This window comes from Monodon monoceros, unplaced genomic scaffold (assembly GCF_005190385.1).
Source record: "Monodon monoceros isolate NGI ecotype Baffin Bay Population unplaced genomic scaffold, NGI_Narwhal_1 Super_Scaffold_5, whole genome shotgun sequence".
Lineage (NCBI taxonomy): Eukaryota > Metazoa > Chordata > Mammalia > Artiodactyla > Monodontidae > Monodon > Monodon monoceros.
Window position 1 is genome coordinate 10,847,795 of NW_021703782.1, and position 22,987 is coordinate 10,870,781.

Consider the following 22,987-nt stretch of genomic DNA (forward strand, 5'->3'; position numbering starts at 1 on the left):
GAACCCTCAGGGAACTCAGGATGGAGACAAACAGGCTGCCCACTGCCAAGCCCTCAGTCACTGCAGCCACCCTCAGTGGGGCACCCGGAGGGGATTCAGGATGGAGAAAAGCAGGATACCGGCCCCAGCTAGCAGAGGTGTGTGTCGAAGGAATGATTTCTATGAGCCCAGACTCTTGCACCTTCCAATACAGAGAAAAATGCTAAATTCCTTAACTTGAGATACGTGGTTTTCTTTAATTAAGAGTAATCTTTTGATGTTCCGACTACCTAGTCTTTGTTGCAGAAACTACTATATATCCTGCCTCCTCTCTTACCTCTCTGGAAGCGGTCTCAGGGATATCTGAGATGCTGTATCGGGCTTACGTCCTCAGTTTGTCCACCAAATAAAACACAATTCTCAACCTTTAGGTTGTGCTTTTTTTTTTAGTCAATAGCAGCATGAGGCATTTCCTTTGAAACATTCTTCCCTGGGCTTCTGTGAAACTCTGCTTTCCAGACTCTTCTTACTTCCCTGAGTCTACGACTCCCTCTCTACCTCTCACTTGGGACTATTCCATGGCTCAGCCTTCAGGCCTGTCGTTGGGGAGCTCATCTCCTCCAAAGGCTTCAGGCACCACCTCCAGGTGGCAAATGACCACCTCATCTGGTCACCCAGGTCATCCAGGTTGGCCCAGTCTCCTTCCCACATATCCTAGTCATGACTGGGCCGGGGACGGACACCTGACCCAGCTGGCCAGCAACCACAGAGACTCCCTCACAACCATCAGAATAAGAGACGTTCCCAGCCAGTTGGAAATCTTCTAGAAAAAGTCAGGAGTGGGGCGGCCACACTGGGCCTTAGCTATCCCCATCACACTCAAAAGTTCCAAAGCCAGTTCCACAGGACTGAGAATCTGCAGGGGATGGGACATGACATTGTTACCGCACGTCCTACACCGGGCCCTGCTGTAGATCTGGAACTCCTTCGTCATCTCAGCCCCCCTGTACTGTCACTGTCCTGGCTGGGCCCTCTGCCCCCTCAGCCATGCTGCGGTGTCTCCCTTCTGCCACGTGACCTGACTGAAGGTGGCAGAGGATGTACCTGAGTCTCAGAAGAGTGTGTATGCTCTGCGGCAGTGTATTCTCGGAGGACCACTGTTGATCGTTTTCATTGAGTTTGACATTCCAAACCATGTTAAACGAAGACATTCGATTTTAAATATGTCAAAAGGGATGGAAGTTTTAAGAAGCTGGGAAGTATTAGCCTATCGGATGTTTCCCAACCTTCTTCAGCTGGCACTAAGGCTCTTCATCTGGCTTAAAGCCAACAGAGACATTCTATCCCCTGGAAGATGCTTTTCATGAAACAAGAACCAAACCAATCTCACCTCTATATTCTCCAAACCTGTCTTTATAATCCCTTCCGACCCACCACCCCACCTTCCCCCTCCCATACCGCTCCCTCCAGGGCTCTAACAGCTGACACCTTCAAAGGTCACAGCTTTTCTTTAATTGCCCACTTCCAAACAGAATTCTCCAAAGAGATGAGTTCAAAATAATTACTTACCAACTTATCCAGGAAGGTGACCATGTCCTAAGAAAGAAAACACACACACAAAATCAGAACTGTATTCATCACCTCAGCGGCTTCGAGGTTAGAATTACTGTGTTTGCCTTGGTTACAGTCTGAATTGTGTCCCCCACCTTCCCCGCCCTGCGAAATGCATATGCTGAAGCCCAAACCCTAACCCCTGGTACTTCAGAATGTGACTCTATTTGGAGATAGGATCTTAAGTAAAGATGTGATTAAGTTAAATGGGGTCATTAGGGCAGGTCCTGATCCAATATAAGACAGAAGGGTTGGACACAGACACATACAGAGGAAAGACAAGAACAACAAGAGAAGCCACCACAATGAGAAGCCTGTGCACCGCAACGAAGAGCAGCCCCTGCTCGCCACAACTAGAGGAAGCTGGCACGCAGCAACAAAGACCCAACTCAGCCAAAAATAAATAAATAAATAAATAATTAAAAAAAAAAAAAAAGGCAACAACAGATATGTCCAGAGGGCCAGACTGCACACCCCTCCTGGCAGCAGTGGCATGAGAGCAGAGTACGAACTGCAGTGGCTGGAGTCATGGCAGGACAGGCATTTAGAAAGTTTCTTCCCTTCTTTGGCCAAGTATTAGTTGAAAGAAGTGCAGCCAAACCTGTATCCAAAGGAGGCATTATGCTTCCAGAAAAAACTCAAGGAAAAGTATTGCAAGCAACAGTAGTTGCCGTTGGATCGGGCTCTAAAGGAAAGGTTGGAGAGATTCAACTAGTTAGCATGAAAGCTGGAGATGAAGTTCTCTTCCCAGAATGTGGATGCACCAAAGTAGTTCTAGATGACAAGGATTACTTCTTATTTACAGACGGTGACATTCTTGGAAAATACGTAGACTGAAATAAGTCACTATTGAAATGGCATCACTGAGACTGCCCATTCCACTGAAGTTCTGAACTCTTTTCATCATGTAAATAATTTCCATGTTTCTCTTTTATAATAAACTAAGGGGAAAAAAAAAGTAAGCACAGATGACAGGTTCCACTGGTGAAATGACACACATGTTTTTTTACAAGGAGGCTCACAGTATTGGTGTAATTCACTTCAATCATTTATTTTCATCTTCCCCCCCCCAAAGAGAGGGGAACAATTATTGAATGGTGTCAGGAGGTCTTTTGAACCCTCTGTTATATGGACTGAATGTCTGTGTCCCCTCAAAATTCCTATGTTGAAGCCCTAATCCCCAGTGTGACTGTATTTGAAGACAGGGTCTTTACAGAATTACAGTTAAATGAGGTCATGAGGGTGCGGCCCTGACCTGATAAGATTAGCGTTCTTATAAGAAGAGTCCCAGAGAGCCAGCCCTCTCTCCCTGCCATGTGAAGACAGTGAGAAGGTGGTCACCCGCAGGCCAGGAGAGGGTGCTCACCAGAACCTGACCCTGCTGGCACCCAGATCTCGGAACTGTGAGAAACACATTTCTGTTGCTTAAACCACCTGGTCTGTGGTGTCTTGTTATGTCAGCTTGTTATGTGTACATTACTCGGCTTGTTATGTCAGCCCAAGCCGACTAATGTACACACTAATGGGGAATTTAGCTGAGGGTTTCCCAGAAATCCTATAATGTGCTAAGTGAGGTTCCCGATGAGGAACCAACAGACTGTCTGATGTTAAGAGGGTCTCTAAGGGATGAAGGGTGCAGAATTGTGGTCCAGCTACAGTGGTTGAGGTGAGTTGGGACCCCCATCAGTGAGAGGAGTGATTAAAGAGGAATGGGGGGAAATTAAATAGATGCAGGGACGCCTTTACCTTCTCCTTCTAGGACCCCCAGCTGATGTTGTCCAAACCACTCCCTCAGCACTACAGTTTTATTCATAGCATCTCTCTGCTTTCTTCTTTCTTTATTATTCCTTTAACTTTGGGGTTCTCAGACTGGCTCCTCAGATTTGTCCAAGCACGGACAAGTCCCATGCTCCCCTTATGAGACATCAAGCCTGCATGTGGGGCCTGATGGGGTGCTCCAGGCAGAGATGTGACCCTCCTAGATGAAGGCTTTCTGTAATTTTAGCATAATCACTGGCATCGCCAGTTTTCTGGCCAAGCGGGAGGCTGTTTCTTCCTCTCGGTCCCTCCAGCCTTTGCTTTTGCTCCAGGGCTGATGGAGGTTTGGGTGACAGTCTCTCCTCACCTCAGCCTTGGCCTTCCCCTGCAAGCTCTAAGATGAGGGTCCCTCTCCCCGATGGTGCATATGCCTATCTTAGAACAGGAACACCTCTGCAGTCCCCAGTCCACACACTAACTCCCTAGGTCTGGCCAACAATGCGTTTACCACAAGAAAGTGATTTTTAAAAATTCTCAGAAGGGAAAGGTGATATGGTGGGGTAGCTAAGAGCAGGAGCATGGGAGCTACTGCAGGGTTTAAACCTGGCTCTACAAGCTGTTGACCTCAGGCAATTACTTAACCTCCCCATGACTCAGTTTCCTCTTCCATCAAATACTTAGAAAAGTACTTGATATACAGTCAACGTTGGCTAGTATTTCAAAATACTTCGACTTTCAGAAAGAATTTGTACCCAAATGTTGTGAAATGCTGCTTTCCTAGGATTTAAATGAACACCCACACTTCTGTCTTATATCAATGAAAACAAAAGGATGGAGAAGAAGTTACAGATGTTACCCAAAAATCCTTCTTACGTTGCATAACACTTCCATGGAATATTCTTCTATTTCTGCAATTAAAAATAAAAGAAATACACTTAATTTGCATGTTTAAAAATTACCAGAAAACTAAAAGAGCCCCTTTGGCAAAAAAAAAAAATCTTATTAAATTCTTAGGTTGATATAGTCTGCTTGTTTATTTTTGTTGTTGTTGCCTGTGCTTTTGGTGTCATATCCATGAAACCATTGCTAATACCAACATCATGAAGCTTTTCCACTATGTTTTCATTTAGGAACTTTAGTGTCAGGTCTTCAGTTTAAGCCTATAATCCACTTTGAGTTGTTTTTTGTGGATGGTGTAAGATAAGGGTACAATTTCATTATTTTGCATATGGATATTCAGTTTTTACAACACTATTTGTTGAACAGACTGTCCTTTCCCCATTGAGTGGCCTTGGCACCCTTGTTGAAGGTTATCTGACCAGATACACAAGGGTTCATTTCTGGACTCTCTATTCCATTGGTGTGTATGTCTGTCTTTATACCAATACCATACTGTATTGATTACTGTAGCCTTGTAATGTATTTTGAAATCAAGAAGTATGAGTCCTCCAGCTTTATTCTTTCTTAAGATTGATTTGACTATTTGTAGTCTTTTGTGGATCCATATGAATTGTAGAATTGTTTTTTCTATTTTTGTAAAAAATGTCATTGGGATTTTGATAGGGATTGCATGGACTCTGTAGATTGCTTTGGGCAGTATGGACATTTTACCAATAATAGCAATTCCAGAAAAGAAAAAGAAAGAAAAACAGAGAAAACAATTTTCAAAGAAATAATTCAAGAAAATTTCCAAGAACTGAAAGTTAAATGTACCCAGAAAAGTAGATGAAAAAAGACCCATATCATAGCACAATATAATAACATTTTAGAACACAACAGATAAAGATCCTAAAAGTCTCAAGGGTAAGGAAAAAAGGTACCATGGCACTGGAATGCTGTATAGCAACAAGGGAAGCTAGAAAGTACTAGGACAAAGTCTTCATAATTTTAAGGGAAAATAATTTGTTACTTAAAATCTACTGCCAAATGATCTGAAATTTATATACAAATGATCTGAAATGTACATATATGCATTCCAAATCATTGCACTTGGCTTTAGAATTAATGTTATGTATAATCTTTGACAACAGTTAACATGTAAATTATGTTTTTATTTTAAAAGAAGAGTCATAATTAGGGTATGACCATAAGTCCCAGTTTGTCCAGGACAGTTTTAGTTTATGTGTTATTATTAATAGTTTCTCTTTTAATAGTGTTGTAGTTTGAATGATAAATTATATTACTAAGTAATGCCCAGGGGATTCAGGGAAGATTGCAGTATAAATAAAAATAAACATTTAAATAATGAAATAAAAAAAAAAAACCTTAGATGTCTTTCCTGAATATTTGGACTGAAGTCCTTCCTTCTGTCTAAAATGCTTCTGCATTGTTCAAGAGGCAGTAAGGAGCGGCTGAGTCGACACCATGACATTTAGGGAACAACCATGGAAGCACATCTCTGTCATGACAGGCTGAGTGGCCTGGTGGTGGCCTCCTGAGTGACTGAGAGCCCCAGCCCACGTCAGCGGGCTTCAAACTCAACACAACAGGCCTGACGTGCATGCAGCCGAAGCAGCTCAGAAAAGGGGTGGTGAGCTGCTGCTTGGCTTGCTAAGCTGCTAAGAGCATCACTGACCATGGAAGGACCAGCGACTCTGCTGCACACCTGGCTGCTTCCCATTCCTGCCTCCACCCAGGGTTCTTAAAGGTTTGGGGCTGAGGATCCCTCTGAAACTGATAAAAACAATGGACTCCCCCCTCCCCAAGGAAAATGCTCATAGACCCACACATGTTCTCAAGGGTTCACAGGTCCCTGACACCCATCCTTGGATAGACTCCCACTGGGATCCGTAGACTCTGGGTTAAGAATCTGGCCTATGAATTACCATATGATCTAGCAGTTCCACTTCTGGGTATATACCCCAAAGAACTGACAGGAGGGACTCAAAGAGATATTTGTACACCCATGTTCATAGCAGCAGTATTCACAGTAGCAACCCAAGTATCCATCGATGGATGAATGGATAAACAAACCGCGGTCTATACATACAACGGAATATTATTCATCCTTAAAAAGGAAGGAAATTGTGACATATGCTATAACATGGATGAACCTTGAAGACATTTTGCTAAGTGAAGTAAGTCAGTCACAAAAGGATAAATACTGTATGATCCACTTAGATGAGGTACCTAGACTAGTCAAATTTATAGAGTGAGAGAGCAGAAGGGCGCTTGCTGGGGGCTGAGGGGAGGGAGAATGGGGAGTTATTGTTTAATGGGTACAGAGTTTCAGTTCTCCAAGATGAAAATAGTTCTGGAGCAGGATGGTACCTCCTACATCCTATATCCTCAATGACTAGCAGGAGACCCCCTTGGGGCACAGGCCGTTGGGTTTCTTGAATTCATTCAGAGTATGAGGAGGAGAGACCTCTGGGGCCCAAAGTGCACAGACACAGACACTGCAGGAGCTGGGAAGGGAGGGGGAAGTCAGACCCCCTTGAAGGGCTGCCTGCTCTGACCTGGGACCAGGGGAAGACAGTGCGGTTGGAGAACTCAGACAGTCAGAAGGCATGACCAACACCGACAGCTGTAAAACAGCTAACCCACCAGAAGGAGCAGATGACTCTCCATAGCCTTTCATGTCCACCGCTAGTACCCGGAAGCCCGCCTGGGCCAGAGCAGGGATCTAGGAAAGAAACAGTTCAGACCCTCTCCAGTGTGGGCTCATCAGTGTCTTGCTGACGCCACCTCTTTGCTTCCTTCTATCTCCCTGTTATTGTAAATGGTTCAATTCAAAGTGCCACACGGCACTACCTGGTGTCCTCACCATGGGGCTGGAATGAGCCCACCCGGCTGCCATGGATGGTCGTAGGGTTTGTGCCCTGCACCTAATGCCACACCTGACAGAGCACCCTTCCCAGCAAAGACCTTGCAGATTTCTATATTCATTACAGAGATTTCCCAGCAGGTGGCATAAAGCATCTTGAGGAAGTACGCTTTTTTTAATCTGAAAAGGTGGCATATAGGCTGGCATAGATCTGAGCTCTGGAGCAATCTCCGGCCCCAACATTTCAGAGATATCGTGGTCATACTTGGGAGATGATGCTCCACGGTAAGGTGTCAGCTTCTTAATGATATTCCAGGCTGGCTCACACCATCTAGACTCTTCTCTCCCCTCACCCTGACTGGGGCGTACTTCCCCCAGTTTCCCTTACCTGGTACCTCCAAGAGAACCAGCTCTCCGGAAATCCGTGGCAGAGGCATACGGCAGGGCCAGAGCCCAGCTCCACAAAATGCAGACACATCCCAGGCTGTAGAAGAGAGAGGTGAGTGGGGAGTGACCTCAGCGCAGGCTGGGGGTAACCAGGCACCTCTTCCGCAGATCGCCCCGGGCCATTTCAATACGTTGCCAGATCGCGCCTGACTCAGCTTTCTCAGCTAAAACCTCACCAATGTTAGAAGAAAATGTCCGAGAAGAGACACGTGATCAAACTGTGCAATAAAAACAGGCAGTTTCACTGGAACAAGAGCCTGAAAAGAAGATCATAATGTTGGAAAACAAAACAACTTGGCCTTCCTCCCTAAAAGGCCCTCATCCTGTCAGAGTTTCTGCTGTCATTTGACATGTTTTCCATATTTTAAACTGGGGGCTGATTTTGTACAGGGCATGGTATTCACATGAAGGTGCAGAATACCAAGATTATTTCATTAAAAGCTGTTTATCTCTTGAATATGAACATTTTTTCCAGCTTTGCTATACTTCCGGTCCTTTGTGGGCTACATGGGTATGGCCAAGACTGCCGGGGCCCAATATCCACCTTCTTCTCTTCTCCTTGCCTCCTGCTGGTATTTTCCAGGCCTCCCCCAACCTTCCTGCTGTGGGTGTGGCCGTGTGACTGGCCAGTGGCATATGAGCAGGAGAAATGTGTGCTCCATCTGGGCCGTAAACCTCCCGCGCACCCGGTTCTCCCTCTCTTTTCCTATCTGCACCTGAATGGACTGGGCCTTGAGGAAGGAAGAACCTGCAGAAAGAAGGAGCCTGGGTGCTTGAATGACTGCGAGGAGAGAGTCTACTCCCAACCCACATGGGATTGTGCTGCAAGCCAGAAACAAACTTGGAGTCAAGCCACTGAAAGTGTGGGGCTGTTTGTTACAGCACTGAGCCTACTCTGACTATTACAGGGGGGTCTAAGCAAAAGAACTAAAGCAATATATAGTCAAAGTACCCTATTTTTCCCCCAAGGTACTTTATCTCTAACTTTCTAGTGGAAACAAATGAGAAAAATAAGCTTCACTTTATAGAAATCCACCTGGAACAACTCTATTTCGCTGCATCTCACACTACTCCAAGCTGGCGTTCCAAACCGGAAGTTTCATTCACAATTCCCAACAAGCCATTTCGCTCAAGAAAACATCGGGCTGACATTTCACAAACCCTTTCTTGGACTACAGTCTTTTTTTTTTAATCAGAATATGTTCTCTAGTCTTCCCTTTAGTACTTGGCAAAAGGAGGGACTTGAACTTTAAATTCTATGCTCCTTTATACTGAAAAATGTTATAGTTCTGATGTCCAATCAAATGATCCTAGTCTGCCTCTGTCCTCAATGCATCTTAACTAGAAGGCTCGCTCTTGCTGCTAGATATTTGATTCAGCTGAGTAGCTCAGCAAATGCATGCACCTTCCCATCCTTTGAACAGTGTGCTCTAAAATTGCCGTTAAGCCAGAAAACTGAAAAGACCTATTATCAACGCACTTTGAGTTGCATTAGCATCAAGGCAATAGCACTCCCAGGGCCTGGGCTCCCCAGAAGCTACTACTGCCCCAGCCCTTTAGTTTTGGGGTGAGGGCAGAGGAAGTGGTCAGGCAGCTCTGATCACACTCCTTCAAGGTCAAATGGGGAATCTACTGAAACCGGCTGGATACGCAAGCATCAGGAGGATTATGAGAGTAACCCTGTCTGTAGGATTGGAGATGCAGGGTCACAGCCCAGACAGACTCCAGCCCCAGGCAAAGAGCCCCTTACTCGGCATCAATACTAGAGACGAGGTCTGAAGGGAGCTTATGAAACCTTATGAAACTGGTCCAGGAGCACCCAGGGTTCTAAGAGCAGCCACGTTGACCAGAAAAGCCCTTTCTCACTATCCAAATCCCACTCATCCTCTGATGCTCACTTCACCACTGAATCTCATCCCCCGCAATTACAGTCACTTTCTCCACCCCCTTCAGAGCCCATTCTGAGTGCTTGAGCCACTGCCGTTAGGGCCGCATCCCGTGATGTAACTGCAGGGAATGTTACCTCGGCAGAATGCAGGCCATACAATCCTTGAGGTCACAGAAGACCTTCATTCATCTAGGTATTTCTCTCTGTGCCTAGCAAATAGCAAATGCTCACTGAACATCCATGGGGCTCTCCTCCAGGGCAGCAGGTCCTCCCCAGGTCCCAGACCCGCACAGCTCAGGACACCAGCTCTCTTCTTTATGAAGCACGAGGTACTACCCACCATGATCAACATGGGGTGTTTCAATTAATCCTTACAAGAACACTGAGGGGAGGTATTATCGCCATCTCATTATAAAGCTGTGTACACTGGGGTCCAGAATGATAAGAAATGTGCCCACATTTGCCAACTTAGTAAGTGCCAAAGCCAGGATTCAAACTGGTTCCACCCGGCTCCAAAGCAACTGCCGAGTTTTGTTTTGCTTGTGAGCTAACCCGTAGCTTTAGGTCCTGTCTTAGTTAAATGGCCACAGTGACAAATGAAGGAAGATCCCAAAGTGAACCTGAGAAGATGTTTTTAAGCCCTGCTCTGTATCCCGGCTGGGTCAGGAGTCAGGGCCCCTCTGCACGTGGCCTTGGTCTTGCTGCAGCCCTGACCCCTGGGCTAATGACTGGCCGTTTCCCTCTCTGTATCTGGTGCCTCCCTGCATCCCTCCTATCTGGCCCGTGCCTGACACAAAGGAAGGGCCGATAACACCCGCTGGATGAAATAATGAAATAAAGTGCCAGACATGCAGGCTGTGGGGACAGAGCAAGGCCCCACGTGGCCTGTTGTTCCGTGGGAGTCTGACCACATTGGTCCACGTCTGCTATTGATTTTTTTTTTTTTTTAGCTTCTTAAATTTTTATTTATTTATTTTATTTTTGGCTGTGTTGGGTCTTCGTTTCTGTGCGAGGGCTTCCTCTAGTTGTGGCGAGCGGGGGCCACGCTTCATCGTGGTGCGCGGGCCTCTCACTGTCGCGGCCTGTCTTGTTGCGGAGCACAAGCTCCAGACGCGCAGGCTCAGTAGTTGTGGCTCACGGGCCCATCCGCTCCGTGGCGTGTGGGATCTTCCCAGACCAGGGCCCGAACCCGTGTCCCTGCATTGGCAGGTGGACTCTCAACCACTGCGCCACCAGGGAAGCCCTGCTATTGATTTTTGAGGAATCATGCTTGTGGGAAATACCATTTCCATATACATGATGGATTTGTAGCTACCCTTGAGATTTCACAAACGTCTCACAAGTCGTTTTAGGGGGCTGGTTAGAGAGACTCAGCTGCTGGTGAGAGAGCGCTGACTCACCTTTATGGGCACGTACCCATGGCTCACGGTGCTTGGATCGCAGGGGATTGGTCGGGGGGCTTCAGTTTGGAGAAGCTGAAAGTAAGAGAGACACAGTGAGGCAGATGGCTCCGCTTCCTTCCACGAGACGGCCTCAGAGTGAGTTCACAAAACTCCTTAAGACAGCCCCTGGGTCACCTTGGCCATGGCTTCCTGAGTCCTATGGGTGACTGACCAACCCAGCCCCCTCTCCTCTAGGGTCAGTGGAGTCCGGTGACTGAGTTCTGGCCAACAGGATGCCGACAAAGAGCATGGCCTATGCAATTAGAGATGATCATACTAAGTGAAGTAAGTCAGAAAGAGAAAGACAAATACCATATGTATGATATCACTTATATGTGGAATCTAAAATATGGCACAAATGAACCTACCTACAAAACAGAAACACACTCACAGACATAGAGAACAACCTTGTGGTTGCCAAGGGGGAGGCAGGGAGGGAGAGGAATGGATTGGGAATTTGGGGTTAGTGGATGCAAACTATTACATTTAGAATGGATAAACAAAAAGGTCCTATTGTATGGCACAGGGAATGATATTCAATATCCTGTGATAAACCATAATGGTAAAGAATATAAAAAATGCATTAAAATAAAATTTAAAAAAAAGAAGAGCATGGCCTGACCACCAGAGCTGTGAAAATCCCTACATGATTCTCTATATTCTTTTCCGCCTTTTCATCTGGTGTTCAGCGTGACCTCGGAAACCACCAATAGAAGACGGGGGTTCTCCATCAACCTGGGTCCTAGAATGGCTGTGAGGCAAGCCCCTGGCCATCACCCACTGAATTTCACATCTGCGAGGAAAAAACACCACTTGCTCCCAAACACTGAGATTTTGGACTTTAATGAATATAATTCTTCTCTAGGGCAGTTCCTCAAGTGGTCACCCAGGCTCATGCTGGACACAGCCAGGAATGCCAAGTTCACAGAGCAGTCATCCCATCATTACATGACTCTGTTGAAGGGTTTCTTCTTCAAGTCGGCCAAAATCGAACTCTCCGGGCCTTGTATGGGTCAGCTCAGGCGGCCACAGCACTGTGCTTCAGACTGGGGTGCTTAAGCAACAGACGTTTGTTCTCTCACGCTTCTGGAAGCTGGAAGTCCAAGGAGGTGCTGGCAGGGTTGGTTCTTCCTGAGGCCTCTCTCCTTGACTTGTAGACGGCCGTCTTCTCCCCGTATCCTCACATGGCCTTCCCTCTGTGTGTGTCTGTGTCTTAATCTCCTCTTCTTATAGGGACACCAGTCTTAATAGATTAGGGCCCATCCTTATGACCTCATTTTACCTTAAATACCTCTTTAAAGGTCCAATCTCCAAATACAGTCACATTGTGAGGTCCTGGGGGTTAGGGCTTCAGCATATGGATTTGGTGGGGGGGATGCAATTCAGCTGATGAAAGCCTTCTGCCTGCCGGCCCCAGTTCTGTCCTCTGGAGCCCCAGGGGGGTCAGGTTACCCATCTTTGTCCATCTCGGTAAACAGGAAAATTCCTGAGCAAAGGATCCTTAAGAAGCTTCCGTAATGTATTGGTGTCGGTTTCCTTGAGACAGAAATGACAAAGGACAGGATGCTGAGCACATATAAGTGGGCCTTTTCTGAACAGCATCATGTTGGTGACGCCCACCGTTTGACTTCTCATCTTTAGTCCTAAAGGTGAGACCTAAGGAAGAAGCCATTCTCTTCCGCTACCCAGTTTTCTGCCCTCTAAAATGGGGAGGAGTAGACTATGGAATTCACCTACTTTGAAACACAGAAGAGTCTGCCTGGGCATCCTCAGAGGTTGAGATAGGTGGGCGCCCACCTCTGTGGCGTCTGGAGAGGACCCAGGGTGTGGCCCGTGGGGATGGGCAGCTGGATGCCTCTGACGGCAGTGAAGGAGCCCAGACACCCACCAGGGCCAGCGTCTCCTGGGGTCCTTTATCTGATGTGACCCCGACTTCCTAGGTCACACACCAGGGGATGTCCCATTGGTTCAAGGGGTGGGGAGGGTGCGGGTTTCCTACTCTAATGATTCTGCCATGTGTTTGTCCAGTTTATAAAGCCCATTCATGACTGATTCCCACAGCATTCCTGAGAGACAAGAGGCGCTTCTCCTCTGTTTAAAAAGAAATGATTATCATTTTTCCTTATACCTTCCCCATATCCCTTAGGAAAAGATAGGTGGGACAAATGGCTCCCTTTCCCAATTTTACAGGACAGGAGTCTGTGGCTCAGAGGTAATGAGGGGAGGAACCTGGTAAGTGGAACCGGCAAAAGGATGCTCCGATTCCAAGTTTGGATGATTTCTTCTCTGCTGCACAAGACCTCCAGGCTTGCAGAAGGACAAATCAAGCTTGGGTGAGATGCTCTAAGGTTGTAGAGTCATTAGATATACGTTTTAATTTATTTGTTAAAGACGAAAAGTCAGCTGTTCCTGTTATGGGGGCAAAACTGTGTGCCCTCCAAATGCGTCTGCTGAAGTCCTAACCCCCAGGACCTCAGAATGTGACTAATATTTGGAGATAAGGTCTTTAAAGAGGTGATGAACCTTAAATGAGGCCCCTGTAGTGGACCTACTGGAGACAGAATCCAATCTGACTGGTGTGTTTACAAGAAGAGACACATACAGGGGAAGACCGTGTGAAGACACGGCGAGAAGCCTTCAGAAGAAACCAACCCTTAACAACTTGCTCTTAGACTTCTAGACTCCTAGAGAGATTGCTGTCTCAGCCACCAAGTCTGTGCTACTTTCTGGCAGCCGTAGGAAGCTAATATAGTTCCCTTAGAAAAAACAGTGTGACACCTTTTACGTCAATCAAGTGTATGGGCTCCCACACCTCCTTTCCCATCATACTGACACGAGCAAAGCATGGCCTACAAAAGCCTATGAAACTGTCACTCCCAGACTCAGTGGGATCAGTGATCTTAGGTAGCATTACAAGAACAAAAGGTGCCTCAGCTCTGGCACAGTGGGCTAATCCCATCAGCCCCCAGGGGCATTATTACGGGCATCCCAGCCTCCCGGGCTCGGGACAGGTTTACTTAGGAGCCTTTCCTCTGACTGCCAAGAGGGTGTGACCCAGGTGGAGCTAAACCACTACACCTGAGTGCAAGCAGCATGACCAGGCAGAGCAGAGAAGGACTGGGGCCCCCCTCCACACCCCAGGGGCAAACCCAGCAGCTACATTCTCAGTATTTACTCTGAATGGGTGGCTTTGAAGGCCCCACTCTAGTCTTGGTCCTCTGAGTCTGACCAGTATAGATTCTTGCTCTCAGAGTGTCCTTTCCCTGTTCACTGACTGCAGAGAAGGAAACAGGAAGTTCTTCGTGGACATCATGCTGATTGCACTAAGGGTAACGGTCTCCCACCGAGGAGCTCCCTACTGGGAACCACACCGGGAGCAGTGAACGCCCTCACTTGTTTTGTCGCTTGGGAACCACACCGGGAGCAGTGAACGCCCTCACTTGTTTTGTCGCTTGCGTACCTAAACACAGATGAGCGACAGGAAATCTGACTCAGCGCGGACAGAAAGTTACCTGCACCCCGGTTACTTTCCCCAGCTCCCTCAGGGCAGTGTCAGTGTCACGGACGAGGATGGTGACCATCCCCAGGTCACGGGCCGGCTTCAGATTAACCTCGAAGTCATCCAAGAAAACCACCTGAATGCAAAGAGCATGGATACTAGCATCACTTCTACCAAAGCAAAATTCATGCACAAGGGCCACTGGCCAGAAACATGTTAAAGTGAGAACAGCGGTTGAGGTTAAGAATTAATAATCTCACAATAAGATTGATTGATTAGAGATTAAGAATTATTTTTTTCTCTCCATGTAACTCTTTACTCTTAAAATTAAAAACATTTAATTACATAAGCATAAACATAAACACACAGATAGATATACATGTTCCCTGAATTCCGAAACTGTAAAAAGATTAAAGAAGAATATAAACTTATCAGGATGACATTAAAATTCATCTAGGAAAATGTATGAATAGACCCCCCAAAAAAATGTCTGGAAAAGAACTATAATAAAGTCAGGTAATAAAACAGAGAGTCGAGGAATAGACTCATATACAAATGAAAATTTAGTTTCTAATAAAAGTGTCATGCCCAATTGGTGAGGAAAAAGATTATTTGAAAGATTATTTAATTATTTCAACAGTTTGGGGGAAAAAGTGGGTCCTTCCTTCACTTATTCCCCAAATAAGTTCTGAATAGATCAAAGATTTAAATGTCAAAAGAAATGATCCTTAAAGAAAAAAAGAAAATCCTTAAAGTTGTAGAAGAAAGCATGGGGCAGTTATTTATAATCTTGGATTAGGGCAGGCCTGGATGTCTAAGCAGCTCATCCAACCTAAAAGCCATCAGTGAAAAGACATTTATTTATATGCATACTAAAATTTAGAGCGCTGTTATAATGCTTAATCTGGGGGCTGAGAAGAGCAGAAGCAAAGTTTGAGAGGAGAAGGGAAGAGTTCTGGGATTGAACAGGTAAGGATTTCCCTCCGATCAGCTTGTGGGTGAAGCAGGGTTAACAAGAAAGGGTCAGAAATGCCAGAGAAAGGAATTTCATCTTGGTCCAAAGACCTTTGTGGAGATTGGAGTAGGGAAACACAACAAAAACAACATTTTAGACTAGATAATCTAGAGACGGCACGAAGACAGAATTTAGGGGTGCGGGGATACCCTACAAGGAGCCTCCTGCAGTACTGGAGCCCATCCCTGCCCAGCCTTTGGTGGGGTGACCCTGACGAGCCTGTGTCTTGGGAAAGTCTCCCAGGGTCTACGTTTCTTTTAGGTAAACTGAGGCAGCTGGTCTGGCAGCTTTTGACAATACCTGTTTTAACCAAGGTCCTGTAAGAGCCACGGAGAGGAGCCAGATGCCCACCTCCGGTAGAACTTTCTAGGTTGAAGGGGTGGGTAAAAGCCCTTCAGAAGTCCTGGCCTGGGAGAAGTGGCACCTGCCACTGGACATAGGACCACCCTGCCAGGTCCCAGGTGTCCCTCATCTCTTCACGCCTCCTCAATTTTTCTTGATTGCAATATCTCTAGAACATTCTTTTCCACTGAAAGGCAGTGTCTAGGTACCTCATTGGGGCTGGCCTTCAAGACGTCCAGCATGAACTTGTAGATCTGAGGGTCAGGCTTGGCCATTCCGATCCTGCATGACTCAATCAGGAAATCGAAGTGCGGCCTGAGCTCACACATCGTCTGGGCCAGGCTGCCTCTCTGGGTGCTGTCATCCAGCCAGATGTTGGTGAGGATGCAGGTTGTAAATCCTGAGTGAGAAGGTACCAGTGAATAGACCAGCTATAGAACTTTGCTCTGAGAAGCTCCGGGTATCCCACAGGGGGCCCCAAGACGGGGCCAGGCGGGGTTCTGCTCACTTACATCAATCTCCTGATGTCTGGCTTCTAAACTGACAAGTTAGAAAAGCACCATCGTTACCCATAAGCCCCTCCCGGCACAGACGCTAGAGCCCCTAACGGTGTGCACCAAGGGCTTTCAGATGGAAACACTACATCCCTTCATTTCTTGCAATCGTAGAGCAAGAAGTTGTGATATTCGTCAGCTCATTGGATCAGAGTTTTGACATTCATCAGCCCATTCGATCCTCACACCTTTGGGGCAGGCAGGGCAGATCTTACCATCCCACTTTTACCAACGGGAAAATGGAAGCTCAGACAAGTTATAAGCTGCCCAGAGCCGCAGAGTGCAGGCAGAGCTGAGGCAGGCCCAGAATCCCACCTTTGGGCTGCTACTCCAACCCTCCTCTCAGTCTACATTACTGCAAACTCTGCTGGACCACGCTTCAAAACACCTGCCTTGGCAGAGATAGTGCTCCCATTTCAAAACTAGAGAAATGTAAACAGAGACAGCATTATCCCCTGCCTAACCAGACAGGACAAGAACCAGGAGATGCTGGAAACAAGACAAGGATAAGTCAATGGACAGACCCTTTCCATGTAATATGAGTGGGAAATATGGACCAGGGATGTCTCAGACACAACCAGGTAAGGCTACTGATAAGTGGGTAGGACGACCTCAAACATGCCTGTGACGAAGAGCTGGGCTCTGCCACTGAATAAATGTCTATTCAAGGAAAATCAACTGAAGGAATTACTAATACGTATGAGTATAAATGTGCCTGTCATTGAACTCAATGCACATTTAGATGTATTTTGACCTGACCCTCCCAAGGGTTCTGGTGGGGTTGGGTCAGAGAACGGCCAGTATCAGATCCTTACCCTTCCTTCTGAGAGTGAGAGCTGCCTGAAGCATGGGGTCGTTGACCTTTCTTGCTGCAAGCGCCTTGCCAAAGATCTGATTTATAGAGAAATTCTCAGGGAGGCAGATTCCAGAGTCCTCAGAACATTTCCTGCAGTTTTCTTCCATGAATGGCATCCACTGTGAAAGTGAATTGATGAGGGATTGTCAATTGGTGAAACCACTTGGAAAAGCTTTGGGCAGCATTTACTAAATCTGAACACATGCATTCCCTGTGATCCAGCAATTCCACTCCTGGACACATCCCCAGTGGAAATGTCCACATATGTTCACCAAAAGACATGTACAAAAATGTTCATAGCAGCACTTTTCCTAAGAACTGCAAACTAGAAACTACTCAAATCCCCCTGTTAGAGCTGAATTGGGTCCCCTACAAATTCATGTTGAAGTCCTAACCCCCAGAAGCTCAGAATGTGATTGTCCTTTGGAAAAAGGGTCTTTAAAGAGATCATTAAGGTAAAATTGTGGTTCTCCAAGGACAATGGTGCTTCAAGGACAAAGGATGACCCTGCCTGTAAAAGTTGCAGCGTTACACCCCCTACAGGACACTTACTCGCTCCCCCCCACCGTGTTGTGATGGTTACGAAATTCCTGAGCCCACCTGGGCAACGCCCACCTGGGCAACAGGACCTGTCCCAAATAAGGAAAGGCATCTTGCCTGTCCCACTCCACCCTATAGAAGGAAGGTATATGTGCCTCGACCAATCCGTAAATGAAATTTTCACCTCAGACCGTTCCTTTGTTTTCTGGCTATAAAAACTGATCCATAGCACATGTTTGGGCTCAACTCTCCCAGACTACTAGGACGTCAGCTGGCCCACTGTTCAGGCAGCCACCCCTCCCTCTAATAAATTCTATCATCTTTACATTCTGCCTTTGTGTCTGGAAATTCTTTTCCAACCTGCATTCGGACCACGACAAAAATGAGGTCAGGGGACCCTAATCCAATCTGACTGGTGTCCTTATAAGAACAGGTGATTAGGACACAGACACACACAGAAGAAAGAATGTGAGGACACAGGGAGAAGTCGGCCACCTACAAGCCAAGGAGAGAGGCCTCAGAAGAAACCAATCCTGCCAACACCTTGGTCTTGGGCTTCTAGCCTCCAGAGCTATGAGAAAATAAATTTTGTTGTTTAAGCCACCCAGTCTGTGGTATTTTGTTATGGTAGCCCTAGCAAACGAATACACCCATTAATAGCAGAATGGATTGTGGTATACTTATACACTATCATAGTAGCACTCTTGTCTCATATATAATAGTCCCAAACTAAAAATTACCCAAATACCCATCAATAGCAGAATGATAGAGAGCCCAGGAAAAAAACCCACGTGTCAATTAATTTATGACAAAGGAGCCAAGAGTACACGATGAGGAAAGAACAGTCTCTTCAATAAATGGTGTTGGGAAAACTGTATAGTCACGTGTAAATGAATGAAATTCATACCACTTCTCCCTTTCCTTACCTTCCAACAATATTACTGCAGCTTTTTTTTTTATTGATTCACGCTTCAGTAATGTTTATCCCCAATGGTATCACTACAGTTTTCATTCACGAGTTGCCAAAATATGTGTGTGTGTGTGTGCGTGTGTGTGTGTGTGAAAGACAGAGAGTTTTAAAGTGACCACAATTCACTACACTCCCCACGCTAAGACCACGCTTGTCTTCACTGGAAAGGTGGGCTTTGCTTTCTATTATGCTGGGCCCCAAGTTCCCTGTTAGACTGATAGGTGGCTGTAATTAAAAAAAAAAACCAGACTGCTTTATCTGTGTGCTCATAGAGTAGATTCTCAATAGCCTTTCTTCTCCGAGGCACTAATTGAGAATTCAAGTGGTTTTAGATCCTGATTACTTTATTTAATCTCCAACTACACTTCAATTTAAAAAAATCGGGGTTGTAGTAACAACAATAACTACTATCTATTGAGCACTGATTACGTGCCAGGCATTGTGCTAAGCACTTTCCAAGCTTCATAACAACCTAGGAGACGGAGCATCTTATCGATCTCATTTTACAGGTGGCAAAACTGAGACTCTGAGAGGTTCTGTGACTTGCTGTGCTCACACGTCTGTAAGTGAGAGCTATGACCCAAATCCTGACATCAGATTCCAAAGTCCACCGATTTTATAGTTAGTAATTAACAAAACTTCCCCTGACCCAGTGGCCCTTGTCTGAAAATAAGTACTCTAAGGATGACTACTATCAAGAAAACAGAAAATAATAGGTTGGCAAGGATGTGGAAACACTGGAAACCTTGTGCACTGCTGGGAGGAAAATGTAGAATGGTGCAGCCACTATGGAAAACACTATGGTGGTTCCTCAAAAAATTAAAAATGGAAAACCACCCTATGATCCAGCAATCCCACTTCTGGATATATATCCAGAAAAACTGAAAGCAAGATTTCAAACCGATATTTGTACACCCATGTTCCTAGCAGCATTAGACATGGTGACCAAAAGGAGGAAGTAACCTAAATGTCCATCGATAGATGAATGGATACACAGAACGGAGTCTATCCATACAGTGGAATATCATTCATCCTTAAAAAAGAAGGAAATTGAGACACATGCTACAATATGGATGAACCTTGAAGACCTCATGCTAAGCAAAATAAGTCAGTCACTAGAAGACAAATATTGCATGATTCCAGTTATATAAGATATGTATAGTAGCTAAACAGAGGCAGAAAGTTCAATAGTGGTTGCCAGGGGTTGGGGAAAGGAGGAATGGGCAGCTGCTGTTTAATGGGTATAGAGTTTCCATTTTGCAAGATGAAAAGAGTTCTGGAGATGGACGGTGGTGTTGGTTACCCGGCGTGAATATACTTAACACTACCGAATTGTATACTTAAAAATGATCAAGGTGGTACATTTTATGTGATGTGTATTTAACCACAGCTAAAGGGGGAAAAAAAAGAAGCTACTCTGGCTGCTGTAATTCCCTGGCATAGATCTTCAAGGGCTTGGAAATTTCCTAATCACTGGGGTGTGGCCCTCTGCTTGGATCAAAGAGACAATAAACAATCCGAAATGTCTCCAGCCCAGTCTTGTGAGTTAAGTGTTATAAGGGGTAAACGGGTGAGGCAGACATGGCCCGGCCCTCACGGAGCTTACGGTCAGCAGGGGAGATGGGTGTGTAGTTACAGAACACCTTCTCAAGGGGGTCTATGAGGTGTCGCCACACCTGGGAAAATGTGATCTCTCCCTTCATCATGCGGGCACTGGAACCATCTGGGCCTCCTTTCATGAAAGCTCCATTCAGAAAGCCTCTGCAAGACACAAAGAAACATCAGGAACGTTCAGATGACTTCATCACAATGGCAGGTAGGGGACAGACACCTTGATTTTGGACATCTAGCCTCTGGAACTGTTGTTGAAGCCACCCAGTCTGTGGTCCTTCGTTATGGTAACCCTAGTGATTAATACACCTCAATTCATATCCATCTCTTATATGTGGTCCTGAGGAGTAGCAGACACAGAGAGAGCAGCTCATTGCCCTCTCGCTTCCCTACATTACAAAACATAAGGTCCCATTCCACTTTCTTGATCATTTCCCACACCCAGTGGTGGCTGAGCTACGCCAGCATGGCTGGCTGGGTGACATCAGCCATATAATGGATGGCACGTACCTGGCATGCACGCGAAACTCTGAATCCCCGGCCGACTTTAATAACCCATCACCACATCCTATACCACTGCATCCAGACACTGATTTATGATCCTTCTTAGCACAGTGTCCCAGGCAAATATTTACAATGGACTGGAATTGGCAACCCAGTTAAAAGTATTTACCATTCCCATGTTAAGAGAACAAATATCTGGGAGTTTCGTATCTGATAACAGTCAACAACCTTTTACCTGACTAACCCTCTTGCAGGTAACAATAATCAACTTTAGACAAAACATTAAAAATATATATCCCTACTATCTGTAGCCTTGCTCCATTTTCCAGCTTCAGCAGTGGCTTTGGCACATCTTTGCCGTCAGTTGTCTTTTTTAAAAAAACAGCATTGTTAAATTATACTTACATAACACCCAATTAACATGTTCTCAGTGTACGATTCAATGACTTGTAGTAATTTTATAGAGGTGTGCAAATATCACCACGTTGCAGTTTTAGAGCATTTCCATCACCTCGAAAAGATCCCTCGTGCCCTTCCCCAGCTGCCGTCCAATTTCAAAGAGCAACATACAGTTCAACTCAACAATCTTGCACTGAGGACCGAAGGCATTGTGCCAGATGCTGTGATATAAAAATGGAAAAATTTGGATCTATTCTTAGGGAGCTCACAGGAGAACCAGGTCTTGTAAGTAACAAACCTTTACTTTTTTCCCTGATGACTACTCCTGAAGGGCGTCTTGCAGTCACAGTAAGAACCACAAGGGCTGGTCTGACCACAACATTGATTATTGATAAGCTGAGAACCACACAAACCACTTTCAGACAGGTAAAACTAATACAATTGTTTGCTATCACGGCTTTCCTGGAAAAAAAATTCAAGAAAGACTTCTAGTCAACTTAAAGATAGATCAAAATAAAAATCTTGAGGACAGGAAAGAGATGGTTTAAAAGAAATGATAACAAACAATTGGAAATGAAATTTTAAAAAAATATCATTTACCTTAAAATTAAAAAAAAACAAACCAAAAAAATCTAATGAAAGACGTTTAAGACCTCTACACTAAAAACTACAAAATTAAGAGAAATTAAAACCCTTGAAAGAGATTAGTGGGGGACCTTCAAGATGGCGGAGGAGTAAGATGCAGAGATCACCTTCCTCCCCACAAATACATCAGAAATACATCTACACGTGGAACAACTCCTACAGAACACCTACTGAACGCTGGCAGAAGACCTCAGACCTCCCAAAAGGCAAGAAACCCCCCCACGTACCTGGGTAGGGCAAAAGAAAAAAGAATAAACAGAAACAAAAGGATAGGGATGGGACCTGCACCAGCGGGAGGGAGCCGTGAAGGAGGAAAGGTTTCCAAACACTAGGAAGCCCCTTCGCGGGCGGAGACTGCGGGTGGCGGAGGGGGAAAGCTTCGGAGCCGCGGAGAGCACAGCAACAGGGGTGCGGAGGACAAAGCAGAGAGATTCCCGCACAGAGGATCAGGGCCGACCGGCACTCACCAGCCCGAGAGGCTTGTCTGCTCACCCGCCGGGGCGGGCGGGGCTGGGAGCTGAGGCTCCGGCTTCGGGCGGAGCGCAGGGAGAGGACTGGGGTTGGCGGCGTGTACACAGCCTGCAGGGGTTAGTGCGCCACGGCTAGCCGGGAGGGAGTCCAGGGAAAAGTCTGGACCTGCCGAAGGGGCAAGAGACCATTGTTTCGGGGTGTGTGAGGAGAGGGGATTCAGACCACCGCCTAAATGAGCTCCAGAGACGCGCGCGAGCCGCGGCTATCAGCGCGGACCCCAGAGACGGGCATGAGACGCTCAGGCTGCTGCTGCCGCCATCAAGAAGCCTGTGTGCGAGCACAGGTCACTATCCACACCCCCATTCCGGGGAGCCTGTGCAGCCCGCCACTGCCAGGGTCCCGGGATCCAGGGACAACTCCCCCGGGAGAACGCACAGCGCGCCTCAGGGTGGGGCAACATCACGCAGGCCTCTGCCGCCGCAGGCCCGCCCCGCATCGGTACCTCTCCCTCCCCCCGGCCTGAGTGAGCCAGAGCCCCCGAATCAGCCGCTCCTTTAACCCCGTCCTGTCTGGGTGCAGAACAGATGACCTCAGGTGACCTACACGCAGAGGCGGGGCCAAATCCAAAGCTGAGCCCCGGGAGCTGTGAGAACAAAGAAGAGAAAGGGAAATCTCTCCCAGCAGCCTCAT

The 22,987-nt window shown here is 46.3% G+C and overlaps 1 protein-coding gene and 1 pseudogene across 16 annotated transcripts in view; one reads left to right on the forward strand and one right to left on the reverse strand.

The window, feature by feature from the left end:
* The window catches only part of EPHX2 (epoxide hydrolase 2), a 57,164-nt gene that overhangs the window by 24,711 nt on the left and 9,466 nt on the right, over window positions 1–22,987 (reverse strand). For 13 of the 16 annotated variants that reach the window (XR_003790692.1, XR_003790698.1, XR_003790695.1 and 10 more), the window contains exons 2-11: window positions 20,344–20,428; window positions 17,117–17,276; window positions 15,957–16,147; window positions 14,404–14,526; window positions 10,850–10,924; window positions 7,738–7,818; window positions 7,503–7,598; window positions 6,895–6,973; window positions 4,222–4,256; window positions 1,549–1,575 (exon numbers count right to left, since the gene is read on the reverse strand). Coding sequence is in view for 4 of the 16 variants with exons in the window: in XM_029201902.1 (XP_029057735.1) it covers window positions 1,549–1,575; window positions 4,222–4,256; window positions 6,895–6,973; window positions 7,503–7,598; window positions 7,738–7,818; window positions 10,850–10,924; window positions 14,404–14,526; window positions 15,957–16,147; window positions 17,117–17,276; window positions 20,344–20,428 (952 nt within the window). In the remaining 12 variants the exon portion in view is untranslated. Of the gene's footprint in view, window positions 1–1,548; window positions 1,576–4,221; window positions 4,257–6,894; window positions 6,974–7,502; window positions 7,599–7,737; window positions 7,819–10,849; window positions 10,925–14,403; window positions 14,527–15,956; window positions 16,148–17,116; window positions 17,277–20,273; window positions 20,429–22,987 lie in introns of those variants that run through there. The other 3 variants (XR_003790693.1, XM_029201903.1, XR_003790694.1) reach the window with 2 other exon arrangements.
* Window positions 1,554–4,198, forward strand: LOC114883822 (annotated as a pseudogene).